This window comes from Vidua chalybeata, chromosome 21, assembly GCF_026979565.1.
Source record: "Vidua chalybeata isolate OUT-0048 chromosome 21, bVidCha1 merged haplotype, whole genome shotgun sequence".
NCBI classification, from domain to species: Eukaryota; Metazoa; Chordata; class Aves; order Passeriformes; family Viduidae; genus Vidua; species Vidua chalybeata.
The window spans coordinates 3,119,030-3,132,648 of NC_071550.1; the positions used below are offsets into that span (position 1 = coordinate 3,119,030).

General features: G+C 49.9%; 1 protein-coding gene across 2 annotated transcripts in view; it reads right to left on the reverse strand.

The window, feature by feature from the left end:
- COL5A1 (collagen type V alpha 1 chain) overlaps positions 1–13,619 on the reverse strand; it is a 138,320-nt gene that overhangs the window by 77,448 nt on the left and 47,253 nt on the right. For both annotated transcript variants that reach the window (XM_053962434.1, XM_053962433.1), the window contains exons 5-6: positions 1,870–2,001; positions 96–242 (exon numbers count right to left, since the gene is read on the reverse strand). In XM_053962434.1, the coding sequence (XP_053818409.1) occupies positions 96–242; positions 1,870–2,001 (279 nt within the window). The remainder of the gene's footprint in view (positions 1–95; positions 243–1,869; positions 2,002–13,619) is intronic.

The window sequence follows — 13,619 nt, forward strand, 5'->3', positions numbered from 1 at the left end:
AAGCACCACGCTCAGAGGAACAAAATCATTCTGCATCATCCTCCCCTTTTACAAAGGTTCAGCACCTACACCCCTGCCAGGACCCGCCTCCGTACCTGCTTGGTTTCGGGTTTCTCTCCAGCAGCCACTTCAGGAGGGCCGGGTTTGGTGGTGGGGGTTTCTGGTTTGACAGCTTCATCCACGTCCTCGTAGTAGGGGTACTCGTAGTAGTAAGTGTCACCTTCTCCCTCCCCGTCCGTGTACTGCAAGGAGAAGCAGGAAATGAGGTGGGAGCACCCAGCGTGTCCCTGCCAGCTCCTTTGGACATCACAGCTTCACACTGCAAGTTTAGATGGGATAGTGGGAGAAATTCCTCCCCGGGAAGGTGGGGAGCCCTTGGAATGGGTCACTCAGAGCAGCTGTGGCTGCTCCGTCCCTGCAAGTGCCCCAAGCCAGGTTGGATGTGGAGCAACCCGGGATCACGGAATGCGACCCTGCCCTGTCAAAGGGACGGAATTTGATAAGCTTTAAGATCCCTCCAACCCAAACCAGTGACTCTGTGGTATTTTTTTAACCTTGGGTTGCTGAAACCTCCCAGGTCTGACCCCCTGAGAGAGGGGCACAAAGCCCTCGAGCCCCGCAGCCGCTCCGCCGCTGTTCCTGCACTCACAGCATCCCTGAGACTTCCCACCCGCCCCAGGCCTGCAGGCTGGAGGCCTTGGAAAAGCAGATCCTCGCAGCCTTTCCCACAAGGCAGCAGTCATTCCTCAGCAAGAAACCCAAACAAAGGCTGGTTCCAGCGGGCACGGCCCCGCTCCTCGCCAGCCCAGCTCTCCCTGGCAGCGGCCGCCGGCGCGTGGAGGAGTTATTCCTACATGGAGCAACACAGCCTCGGGACAAGCCAGCTCTTGTTGGACTGCTGGCTCCAAAAGAGGAGTTTTATTTTCCTGCTGCCACAGATTTCCACCAAAGTGCTGTTTTATTTGTCTTATTTATTGTTTCTCCAGAAGCGCTGGCGGAGCGGTCGCGGCGATTCCCTGGGGCTGCGCCTCACCGTGAGCATCCCAAAGCCCTGCTTAGGTGCTGGATTAATTTAATCCCAAAGATAAACTGGGAGGGCTGATGGCATTACTGGTTCATGGGGATTCCCTGACCCTGCAGGTCTGGGCTCAGCTGAGAGCAAATCAGCCCAAGAGAGTGGCTCAGGATGCCAGACAGCAGCGAGCTGAGACCTCTTTTAAAAGGACAAAATTCAGGTGATGCTCATTAAATTCAGCCACACCCAGACATTTCTGACTGGGCAGCAAACATACAAACACATCTTGCACCAGCCTTTCTTATTGTGTTCCCTTTTTTTATGGAAAAGGCCTGGGGTGGACCCTTCACACAAAAATTATTGGGCACAGCAGCTCCTAGGGATGACATGGGAGCATTTCTGCCAAAATGAGATTCAAAGCAAGTCCAGGGGGAAAAGAAGGGAGGTTCTCCCTCCTTTAACACCTGTTGTTTCACCGAATATTGATAAAGAACTGTTTAATCCTTTTGCAAGTCCAACAGCATAACTGGAAATTTAGAAACAGGTGCTGGTCTGGACAGGACTGGAGCTGCCAGGGAAGGTCAGTAATCCACACTTGGCTCACGTTGTCTCTCCTGTGTTTCTGAGCTCCAAGAGGATGTTCCTTTCCATCTCTGGAAATGGAAGGAGCTCGGAAAGAAGGGAAACTCCCAAGAGCCAAACCCAGAACCTGCAAATCCTAAAAACAATCTCCGTCTTGGACGTTGGAGACGAGTCGCGGGGAAGCTGAGCGGGAGGAAGGAGCCGCGTGTTTGCAAGGGTGAAATAAACCCAAATACTGGTGATTACACCCCAAACCATCCCGAGAGACTCACGTATTCATCCTGGTTGGGGTCCTGGGACTGGGGGGAGTCGGGGATGGCGGTGTCACAGTCGGGGCTGTAGTGCTCACAGTACTCCAGGGCTGCCCGCGGGTCCGCCACGATCAGGAGCTGCTGGATGTCACCCTGCAGGGAGGGGAGCACAGAGGGTCAGGGATGGGTGGTGCTCCTGGAGACACCAGCCCGAGGCTGCAATCAAAGCCAGAAACACAAAGGAATGAAAAGCAAAACACGTGGCAGGGCCACCTTCCTGACATGGGCGCATCCCCTGAGATGAGCCAGGGGAAACGCTCCGTGTCCAGGGAGCAGCTGCTTCTCCTGGGCTGCTCCACGAGGTGTGAACCCACTGTCCTTCATCCCCAGCCCCAAATCCACCTCCCCAAAAGAGAAATCACCCGGTACAACAGCACTGACAGCCCCAAGCAAGGCAGGTGCAGGAAAAACAAAGAGAAAAGAGCTTTGTACCCCCCTCAAATCAGCAATAAAACAACTCCTTTCCACCTGGTCCTGTGCAGGGCTGCAGAGTCACCCTGGCCAGTCCCAAAAGCTGCTTATTGGTCTCAAAACTTCTCTGCTTCTCCCAGCCCACCAGCTGGCCTCACATCACCCCCTTTTTTTTTTTGCATCTTGCCTCACCTCGATGTTCCACCCACAACAGACACAGCGAGAGATTAGAAATGCATCTGATAAGCCCAGAAAAGAGCCAAAGGGAGGCTTTTTTATACTAAAAATCAGGTGCAGAGGAAGCTCATGAGGCACCAGGGCTGGTTAATGGAGCAGCTGCTCCCTGAAGCCCGACACAGCCACAGCCAGAAGGTCAGAGCAGAAATTGCTCTTGAGTTTCCTAAAGAGCCACCACGCTGCTCAACCACGATGCCAAAATCCAGTTCATTCAGCAGACAGTTACATAAGACTTTACTACTTGGATGCTTAGAGCTGATACTTTAATTAGGGGAGGGAAAAAATTTCTTCTTTAATAATAGACAAACATGGCTAAAGCATCAGGGGGAAAAGCAGGAGCGTTACAGCAAAACTGGGAGGATGATTTGGGCAGTAATAGGAACCAGAAGCTCCAAAGGGAGCCTGGCCAGACTGGCAAACAGCCCTGTGGAAAAGGATATTTTTGAAATTTTGGGCCAAATCTGCCTTGGTGTCACTGGATCATGGATGTGTCCCACTGACTTCCCCCCAAAAAAGGGAATGCTGTTCACAATTTGGGCACAGATCCACTGGGGAAGGAGCAGCTCCCTCCTCCATTCCCAGGTTGTCACTTCCCTCCCTGCAGCAGCTCATGAACATCTGGGCACCTCTCAGACCTAGCCGAGTCACCATTCAAAGAGCATTCATTGAAGCTTATTAGTCATTGCTTCCAGTGAATAACCTTTACAAAATTAACAGAAATGTCTGCAAAGTGGCTTTCAATTTTCCATTTTTAAAACAAGAAACATCTTTCCTTCCTTTTCCCTTTTTCTTTTTCTTTTTTTTTTTTTTTTTTGTTAATATAAATCCAGTCCTGCCATTACTATTCCAGCTTTTTCTTTTGCAATGTAACCACCAAAATTGGGCTTAGAGTATTGGGAAAATAAAAAAAAAATTCCAAGTTTTTTGCCTTGTAGAACATTTCCCTTTTCCAAGCAGCTCTGGCCACCACCTGCCCATGGGACCCACGGGGGGACTGGGCCATGGTGGCACCTCCAGGACACCCCCAGCCCTGAGGTGGGGGTACTGGGGGTGTTATGGGCTTATTCAGACCATAAATTATGTAACCATTCCTGCCTCCAAAGGCACTCCAGAGCTCCAAACCTGTTCCTTTGGAATTCCCTCCAGCAGGGAATACCCAACCCGACCAGGGAAATCTGTGGCTGATGTGAAAACCCTTCCAGCTGCTATTTCTGCCCCCAGGATCTTGGCCACCCCTCCCTGACACCTCAGCTAAGCCATTTGGGCCCTTCTCTCCCTCAGGTGCTTAAAGCTCCCCGTTTTCCATGGGAAGATGGGAAGTGCCTGGCATTGTTGGGATAAGCTGAAATAAACCAGCCCCAAAGCAGACCTGGGACTTGAGGCAGGGGAGGCTGAAAAAGCTTTTTCTCCCTGATAAGGTTGGATTTGCACCTCATGGAGAGCTGATAGGCTGCATCCCATAAGTGACCAGGGCTGGAACTGTGTTTCCTCAAGGAACAGATAAAGCAAGGAAAGGCATCTTGGCTAAACGCAGTGCCAAAGGTTAAGCAGAAGAGAATTTCCTAAAGCTGGGTTTGTTTTTAGTCTCAGCTGATGGCAGCTCCTGAGCTATGCACGGGGAGAAATCCTTCATCCCACCCTGATTCCCTGCAGGAGCTTGGGCATCCTCAGCCTTGGAGGACATGGAAAAAAACCACCTGCAAATCCCTGCGGCCACAGCAGAAAACTGAACCTCGAAGGACAGCGTGGGCCCCACAGTTTCTGCTGAGTGAGAGGGGGAGGCTGAGCAGGGGAAGCTTCCTGCTCATTCTGGGTCAAGAACTTGGGGAAATCAGTGCGTAACTGAATAAATTTGGGATGTGGGGAGTGCCAGGAAAAAGCATCAGACGGCTCCGTCAGAGCTCACCACGCTCCAGCAGCATTGCTCCACAGGCTGCTATTTCCCCTCTCCTTTTCAAACCCAGTCAATCACCCTGCCCAGAGTTCATCCTTGTCTTGTTCCAGCCTGCAAAATCTGGGAGAACCAAAGCTGAACCAATGCAAAATCTGGGAGAACCAAAGCTGAACCAATGCAAAATCCAGGAGAACCAAGGCTGAACCAATGCAAGATCTGGGGGAACCAAAGCTGGACCAATGCAAAATCCTGGAGAACCAAAACTGAACCAATGCAAAATCTGGGAGAACCAAAGCTGGACCAATGCAAAATCCTGGAGAACCAAAACTGAACCAATGCAAAATTCATGAGAACCAAAGCTGAACCAATGCAAAATCCAGGAGAACCGAATTTGGGACAACTGAGAGCCCCAGGGAGCAGCCAAGCCCCAGCACAGAGGCTGAGCAGCTCAGGGGAGGGGGAAGGAGGAGAGCTCAGCCCATTCATCTTTGTTTCATTCCCAGCAAGCACCCAGCACTGGGGGATAGCCCATGCTAACACTTGTAAAAAGCAGACAGGAGTAAAAACCTTGTTAGCAAGATTCCCAGTCAATTGACCTCATCCCTCAGCGCCGAACAATAAAATGGGCTAATTTAGGCTGCAATAAAAAGCCCCACTATCTGCACCTCACAAAAGCTGCACAAAGCTCTGCTGTCAAGAGCCCCATTTCTGTGATTTAAAAAGCCGACTTTAAATAGAGCGAGCCGCGCTGGGAGGTTCGGGAGCCTTTTGTGTCCTCTCGAGTGTGTTGCTGCTAATAAATTGTGCCCAGGGATCCTGGCTGGCAAAGGGGAGCCAGCCCTGCTCCCATTCCTCCCTCAAGTGTCTGTTTGTTTCCCTGTTTTTCTCACAAACCACCCCAAAATCCCTTTCCCTGCTGGATTTTTGCAGCGCTGACGAAGATCCCGTTAGTCCACACGCACAGCTCTGTGTGGGACAGGGCTTTCCAAGAGGGACAACTTAAAAACGCACCAGTAAAGTGGTTTAAAGGCCTGACCAGCCAAATCAAAGACTGATTTTCAAGTAATGAGTTATTTCAGGCAGGGAGCAAGATGGAAACACTGTGGTGTTGCTTTGTAGAAGTCACCAGCAGCGTCCTCCAGCCACCCACACAGTGGGTAAAGCTCTTTTTTGGCCTGGCAATGAGTTGGGCACAAGGCTGAAGGAAGTTCTGCAGTGACTGGAACACTCGGTAGCATCCAGAGGCTGAGATCAGTTTTGTTTTGCTGGTTTAAAAAAAAAATTGAAGCAGAGAATAAAAATATCGATTTTTTTTGCCTGCAAATAACCCCATTTTTTTTTAGATTAGGAGAGGCAGTGTTTAAAAAAAGGGATAAATCACACTTTGGCCTTTATTCCTAAAACTTCTGGTGAAGAGGAAGAGGCAGGACAGCACATTTCTGAACAGGACTGTGAGTTGTGAGGGTTTCATTTGCTCCACCAGACAGATGGAAGTGCTAACTGTCAGGACCAGTAAGGATCTGCCTGACATTTATGGTAAAGCCATTTATGCCTGATGACTCATTTGCTTTATGGATTAAGTTCCACCAAAGCCAGTTTAACTCAACTCCCCAGCCAGCTCCCAGACAAGGCTGGAAAAGCTCTTTCTGGAGCATTTTTAAACACTTATTCTATATGCGTGCAAAAAATGTCACATCACTTCCAATGACATCAACTTCAGGAACTCGGAGGAATCGTTGTGGTTCAATGAAAAAAAAAAAACAGCTGGAAAGGAGGGGCAGAGTGACTTCATCTGGCACTGGCAGCAGCTCCCCAAATCCTGGGATTCTTCAGGGCTCCCACTGATCATTAACTAGACTTGGGTTAGGGCATCACCCCAAAAGTCTGAGATTCAGCATCCCTAAGAGTAAATCCCGCTGGATGGGCTTCTGGCAACTCCTGCATTTCAACTGGATAAACACAGGCTCAAGGTGAGCAATGATAATGTAAAACCTTCCCAATTATTGGGAATCACTGAGATTTATCCTGACAAACTCCCTGACTCCATATCCCCAAACCCAGAGGCTGAAGAGGGGCAGGGGTTCATTGCAGCTCCAGGATGAAGTGGAAGCTCAGCCTCCAAAACCCCTAATCCCTGTCTTGGAGCCAGCCTGGCAGCCCTCAGATGTTCCACTTGATAAATCCTGTCACCAGCACTTCCCATGGATTGTCACAGCCCAGCTCCAGCCTGGAGTGGAAGTGGTGTTGGAGACATCAGCAAAGGCCCAGGAATCACCACCGTTCTGCCACATGGAAACCCCAAAAATCAGAGGTGCTGGAGGTGCTCAGAGCTTCCCAGAGTCTCTCCTTTAAACACAGCAGCTCCAGAAAAGCAGCAAAACTGCAGCAACGGGGTCAAAAAAAGCCTCACCATCCCCCCAGTCCCTGTCCCCATGTCCTGAGCCCTCTCCTGGCCAGCCACGGACAGGAGTGACCCCCCCAGACAGAGCAGCTGGTGCCTAAAGAGCCTCCTTTGGGCACTGCAAAATGGGAAGGCAATCGTTGAAAGTCTGGCTAAATAATAATAAATTTTAAAAAAGAATAAAGGCTTGACTCGCACACAGCCGTGACTCAGCTACAGATTCCTGGTGGTTTGGCTAAATCCAGCTGGATGTTTGTGTCCCCATCCTGCTCAGGGTTGGATGGGGCTGCTCCTGCTGCTTTGGGCACTCACAGAGGAGCCCTCTTTGGGGAAAAACAGGTTTCATTAAGCAGAGCAGGGAGAGAAGTGTCACCAGCGTGAAATGTGGCTCCAAACCCTCTCGAGGGCTGGGGAAAGTTTCTCTTTTTCACTGAATCTCTGTGTGGGGACTCCAATGAAACCCTCAGCCCAGTCCTGCAGCCCCAGCCCCAGCCCAGCCAGGAGCATCCCCGAGGTTGGGCTTGCAGAGCCATTATCACAGCCCACGAGCCTCTGCCCCTGGCCACAGCAGCAAGAGGAGCAGCAGCCCTCTGGCTCGATGGTGATTAACCTCTCTGGCAATTTCTCAACCTTGCTGGTTTGCAGTCCCAGGGAGGGAGGCAATTTCCCATCATGTGAGGATCCATGAACTCGCTGTTCCTCCTGGCTGCTGGATTTGGAGGAACAGGGCAGGGAAGTGCTGTCCCCTCCTTGTCCCCTTCCCTGAACCCTGGCACTTCTCCATGCTGTCCCCAGCACCCAGCCCTGCCCCAACACAACACCAAATCCTATTTCTCCCACCCATAACTGCTGCACCCTTGGATCAGCAGCCTCCTGGCTGTTGTTTAAAATTAAATTAAGACTCATGCCTTAAAATGAAGAGGTTTTTTGGAGCAAAGGCCACAGAACACCTCAGGTCTGTCTGTGTGCTATCCCAAATCCAACTGTGGAGCAGTTCAGCAAGGACTCCTCGCTGCAAGGGAAGGACAAGCCATTCCCTCAGAGGGGAACAAAAGCCAGATGGCTTTGCTAATTCTGGAAAGCTCTCCTGAAGAAGCTGTCGCTCTGCCAACACCCAAATACCAGTCAAGGGCTCCATGGCCAGGCAGGAGGCACCAACACAGCGTTCACTTCCAGGTGGATACTTCCCACCCCAATCCCAGATAACCCCCAGAGTCAATGACCCTAAAGCAAACACTCCCAGGCAGGCACAGCCCCGAGCACCTCTGAGCACCCTAGCAGTGTATTTCTCCAGGGTGGTGTTTTTTTTTTTTTTTTTTTTTTTTTGGTTTTCCAAGCTGGAAAAGGCACTGAGGGAAGGGCACAGCATCCCTCAGCAGGGCTGTCCTACCCAGCCCTCCTCCAGCCTGGCGTGGGGAGACAGAGCCAGGCTGCACCAGCTGCACAGCTGGGATTTCCTGTAGAAAATGGGAAGATTTAAGGTAGGGAACACAAGCAGGAAAAAGTGGAGTGAGGTTTGAATATCCTGTCCCTGCATCCCGGGCAGGGCACGTGTCCAGCTGTCCCCTGACTCATGTCTGGGGCTCCAGACCACCAGACGTGGGCTGTGTGCTCCCCTTCAGAGCACAAAAGTGGCTTTTTAGTGTTTTTTAAGTGTTTGCTGCGGGGAATTCCACCAGAGAGCAGGACCCACCCTGAGGAAAAATGATTCTGTGGCTTCTGGTTTTCCTCCTGCCTGACATCAGCCCTGGGAGCCTGGTGGCATCACCCCTGCAGCCCTTTGGGACCAAATATTGGCAAGATTTGGGTTTTCACTTCCACTTCACATTCCCTGATTTTCACTTTTCTTTTTCCCCTGCTTTTGACTTTTCCTTTTCTCCAGGTCCTTCTTAGAACTGGATTTCTCTGCATTTCTCCTCACTGACCTCTGTGGGATGGGGAGGTGCAGCCAGAGAAAAGCAGCCAGGCAGTGGGGACTGAAGGAAGGGGAAAAGGCAGCCAAGGTGCCTTAAAAAAATAATAAAGCTGCTAAAAACACCCAGAGAAAGATATCCTTAAATCAACAACCTGCTCAGCCACTCTGCTTGGCTATTTTTATAAATTTCTGTCTGTTGAACAAACCACAATTTATCTCCCGGGGTTTTTTGGGTGCAAAACAATCGGTTCTGGCCACGGAAAGCCAGATGGGGCTGCAGTCCCAGTCTGGAAGGGAGCTGGACTGGGAGAGGGGCTGCTGGGACAAAAGGCTGCTTTATATTCCCTCCTTCTCCCCACCCTGGCCAGACACAGGAAAAAAATCATAGGAGAGGCAAAAATAATATGAGAGGCAAAAATAATAAGAGAGGTTTGTGCAGCTCTTTTGCAAAGAGGGGGGGAAATAATGGCACAGTTCAGGTTTTTAAAGGGTAAAGAATAGAAAGAAAGGAAAGAAGAACCCCCCTGACGGTCCCACTTCTCTCCAGCCCAATAAAGAGAGAACATCACAATAGGAAAATGAAACTGGAGAGCAATACGAGTCTTTATATTTGCAAAATGGGCGGTTTTAAACTTTTCTTTTTTAATTGTGTGCTCTGAGCAGATGGCCTGAGCCCCCCCCCCAGCAGATCAGAAACACATGTGAAGAACCAGGAACCTGAGCCACAGGTTTTTATTAAACTCTAGTTCAAATTTCATCCCATTGAAGTGAATATTTTCCCTCTAAAGCAGCAGCTGCGTGGTGGGTCACCCTCAGAGGTGGTTTATATTTATAAAATATAAATAGATTTATTTATAAATTTAAATATATTTCTATTTAAATAGATATTTTTTCATTTATGTTTATTTTTAATTTATATTAAAGATATATTTATCTAATAAACAGATTTATTTAATAATTTAGATTTAATAAATAGATTTATTTATTTTTAATTTATATTTCAACATATCTATTTTTATGTATGCCCCTTCCTGGGTGCTGATAACCCTGAGGGACCTCAGTGATGCCATGACTGCGTGGCTGAGGCTGATTTTGGCTCTCTAAGCCTGGATATTCGTCCTTGTGACACCTTCAGATGTCAAGCAGTGCTGACTTCAGCCAGCTCCTCCACTGAGAGAGGGGAAAACCACCCAGATTTGGGTAATTCTGGGAGATTTCTGTCACTGCTGCAGGACAGGAGCTGGGGCTGAGCTCCTCACTGCCCTGGGATGGAAACCTCACACTGGATCTAATTTGGATCTAATTAACCCATGCACAAGCCAGGCTTGATTGGAAGAAACAACTCCTCTGCTGGCTTAGTCCAGAGCTGCTGAGCAAGCTGTCCCTTCCATTTCAGGGGGAGAAGGGAAAAAAAAAAAAAAAAAGGTAAAAAACCTGCCTGCAGTAAACCCTCCCAACGTGCCTCAGTTTCCTTTGGCTGCTCCCAAACTCTCAGGAACCCTGGGAGAGTGTGACCTGCAAAGAGTCTGCCCTGCAAAGAGTCTGCCCTGCTGTTCCCCCTGTCCAGTTTGGACTGGGAAGGAGGAAATTGGGTTCTGAGCAGGGCGGGAAGGGGAGGAAGGCAGCTTTGGGGTGTGCTTGGCACAGCCACACCACGCCCCAGGGAAGGGGGCGTTGAGCTCACACCTGGGGTAGGTGCAAACCTCTCCTGTGTGGGGCCTTAATGGGGTCTCCAGTCCCAAGCAGCTCATTTTTAACCCCACACAAGGAGCTCAGGCAGGACTGGATCTCTCCCTACAAGGATCCTACTCAGAGGAAAGACTTGGAGTAGAGCTGTTGTAGGCATTTCCTAGAGGGAAACGCCTTCACCAAGGCAGCAACCCCCTCTGTGTTTACAACTGTTTGTCCCTTAAATATTCACCTCGTGGGCACCAGAAGCCTGGTGGAGTGATTTCAGCTGAAGGCTCAGAGCCAGCCAGGAGGAAGCTCTCTCTTCTCATGAATTCATTAGGATAACACTGCATTTTTTTGGCTGCTTTCCCCCCAAAATCAAGCCCTGGGTGATCCCTCTGTGCAGCTGCAGGTGTGGCTGTCTCTCCCAATAATTCTTCCGTCTGATGGCTGACCTCAATCACTTCTGACAGGGAAAAGAGGCTTGGGATAATTAAACTGCTATAAATGTCATGGAAACGGACAGCTCAGGAAAAGAAATCATCCCGGAGCTTTGTCTGTGGTGAGCTCTCATCTGATCAGACCCAGGCACGCACCAAACATCTCTTTAATGTCCCCACCACCCCTTTCATGTCCCTACCAGCAGCTGAGGCAACCACGAGACACAAATTAGAAGGAATCTCGGCCTGGCTAATCCCAGAGCATCTCTGAGCTTCCCATTTCCCACAGCCACTGGAAAAAGATGGGTTGAGGAACCACAAAATGAGCAGTTCTCCTTGCCTTTGTGCCTATCCATGGAAAAAAAAAAAAAAAACAACCCGTTCTCCTCAATTTTCCAGCACCAAGACAGATGGAGGAGGAAAGGGAACATGTCCAGGTCTCAGCCAAGGCAGATTCCAGAGGGATTTCACGGGATACAGCACATCCAAGGGTTTGTGGATACCTGTCAGCAGATCCAGGCTGGCACTGCCACCCAGGTGACTTCAGATGAGCCTTTCCAGTGGCTGCTCCATCTGCCCAACCCACTTGGAATCATTCCTGCCCCTCCAAAATCTCCTTGGAGTTATTTTTTCCCCTCTATGGCCACAGAGCAGCCTGGCACTCTGTGATTTCTGCCTTCAAACTCCTCATTTGGTGGCTCCAAATCAGCATTTATGTCGTTCTACACACAAATTACAGCCCTCAGAATAGAGGCCCCACAATCACCATGTGCTCTCACTGCTTTTACATCCAGACCTTTATGGTGTGGTCCCTGCACAGCTGGTTTTTCCTTCTCCCCCTCCAGAGGATAAATTCCCAGTGGAAATCCAGAGGGTAACTCTGAAAAGGATCCTTGAAAAGCTGCTCAAAAGTGAATTTTCAGGGTTTTTTTTTAATCAAGGCACCCTCCACCTGTTTATAATATTAATCCCACCCCCAGGGAGGGACTTCATAGCAAGAGATCCCTCAAAACCCCCAAATCTATCCCTCAGATACCTCTCCAGAATTCAAACATGGAGGGTTTTTTTACCCTTTCTTTTAGTTATTCACTATTCCAGAGCTTTAACAAACCACCAGTGTGAAAAGCCCCCCTCAGCTGCAGTTTTTCCAGCAGTTCCTTCCCATTCTTTTCCAACAGGAGCTGATTTGGCTCAGGTACATTCACACGGAGTGGTTTTGTTCCCTAATTGAAGCATCAAGTCAGATTATGCTTCTGAAGCAGCAAATGAGACTATTCACCAAAAGAAATCTCTTTATCCTTGCTCAAAACGTTTGCTTGCCTGGATATGCTTATGAAGAATAACTCAGAGAGCTCCTAAAAATGGGATTTTGCAATTTTAGCCTCATCTTGACAGTGAGGAAAAGAATTTTCCCTGCAGGGACAAAGCAGTGGGACAGGGTGACACAGTGGTGCTGTCCCTGAGAGCCACCCCGAGTGTCCCATGTGCCAAGCAAGGCTCAATCCCATGGACAGCATCCCAAAAACCTCATTTAGACCCTCTGAAAAGCTGCATTAAATCATGGCCTGCACATTGTGGGAGGCATTTACATAAAGGAGGAGAGGGTCAGCCTGACCTTCAGTGTCCAGCGTGGAAATTTCAAAAAAAAAAAAAAAAAAAAAAAGAAGAAAAAGAAAAGAAAAATCCCACAAAAGCCCAGCCCAGGCCTGTGCGAACTGAATGGGGCCAAATGAATGGCTGGCATTGTGTGCCCTGCCGTGCCAGCCCTGGAACTGGCACTGAACAATGCTGGGCTGGGGAGAGGATGGGGCCAGAAGTGATTCTGAAAGAATCCCCTGGTTCTGTGTGCGGGGTACCCCGACTGACATTCAATACCCTGCCCAGCCTCAAAAAGAGATTTTTCTCCCTTTTCCTCATCCCACTCATTAGGGATTCCTGGAAGAAACCCAAGGCCCCGTTTCCCCTCGTCCTCCACTGCTCTCTGAGCACCAGGTGGGCAGCAGTGTGGCACCACTCTGCTGTCCCCTTGCAGAGGTGACATCCCAGCCCAGCAGGGCTCCACCAGCCCCACAGCCTGGCTGCTGTCCCCAGGCACAGCCCAGCATCTGAGCAGGGCCCTGTTATCCAGCCTGCCCACAGGAAGCTGCAGAGTTTTCCTTGCAGAGGAGGCACAAACTCCCCACAATCCCAAATTCCAGGCTGCCCAGCCTTCCCTTGGCTCCTTGTTCCTGCAGACCTGACCCTGCTCCCCAGTTCCCGACCCCCCTCACCCTCCCGTTGAGTGCTGCCTTTCTCCCACCCCAAACTCCATCCCCCTGATGTCACCTCCTCACCCAGGCCCTGCTCACACCGCTCCAAGTTTCCCCTCTCCCTCCAAATCAAATAATCAGCCAATAACCCGGAGCTTTCCTGGAGGAGTTCTTTTTCCATGACATATGTGTGAGCCATCAGGGATGGTTTAAAAACAGATTCCCCCTCGTTACAAGGCCAGCACAAAGCTGCTCCTTTGTGTCTTCCCCCTCTGCACCGTTCCCTGGCTCTGGTTTCACATTGATTTATTTCCCTTTCATCTCTGGAAAATTAGGAATTCTGCTGCCCACAGGAGGATGGATTGTGAGGGGGTCTCTCACAGTGGAAAATACGGAGTAAAGCAAAGCTTTGGGATTGAGTTACTCATTTGAGAACTCACTGAGCCAAAGTGGAGGCACTTGCTCGGGTTTTAGTGTAAAAAAAGGGTCACAG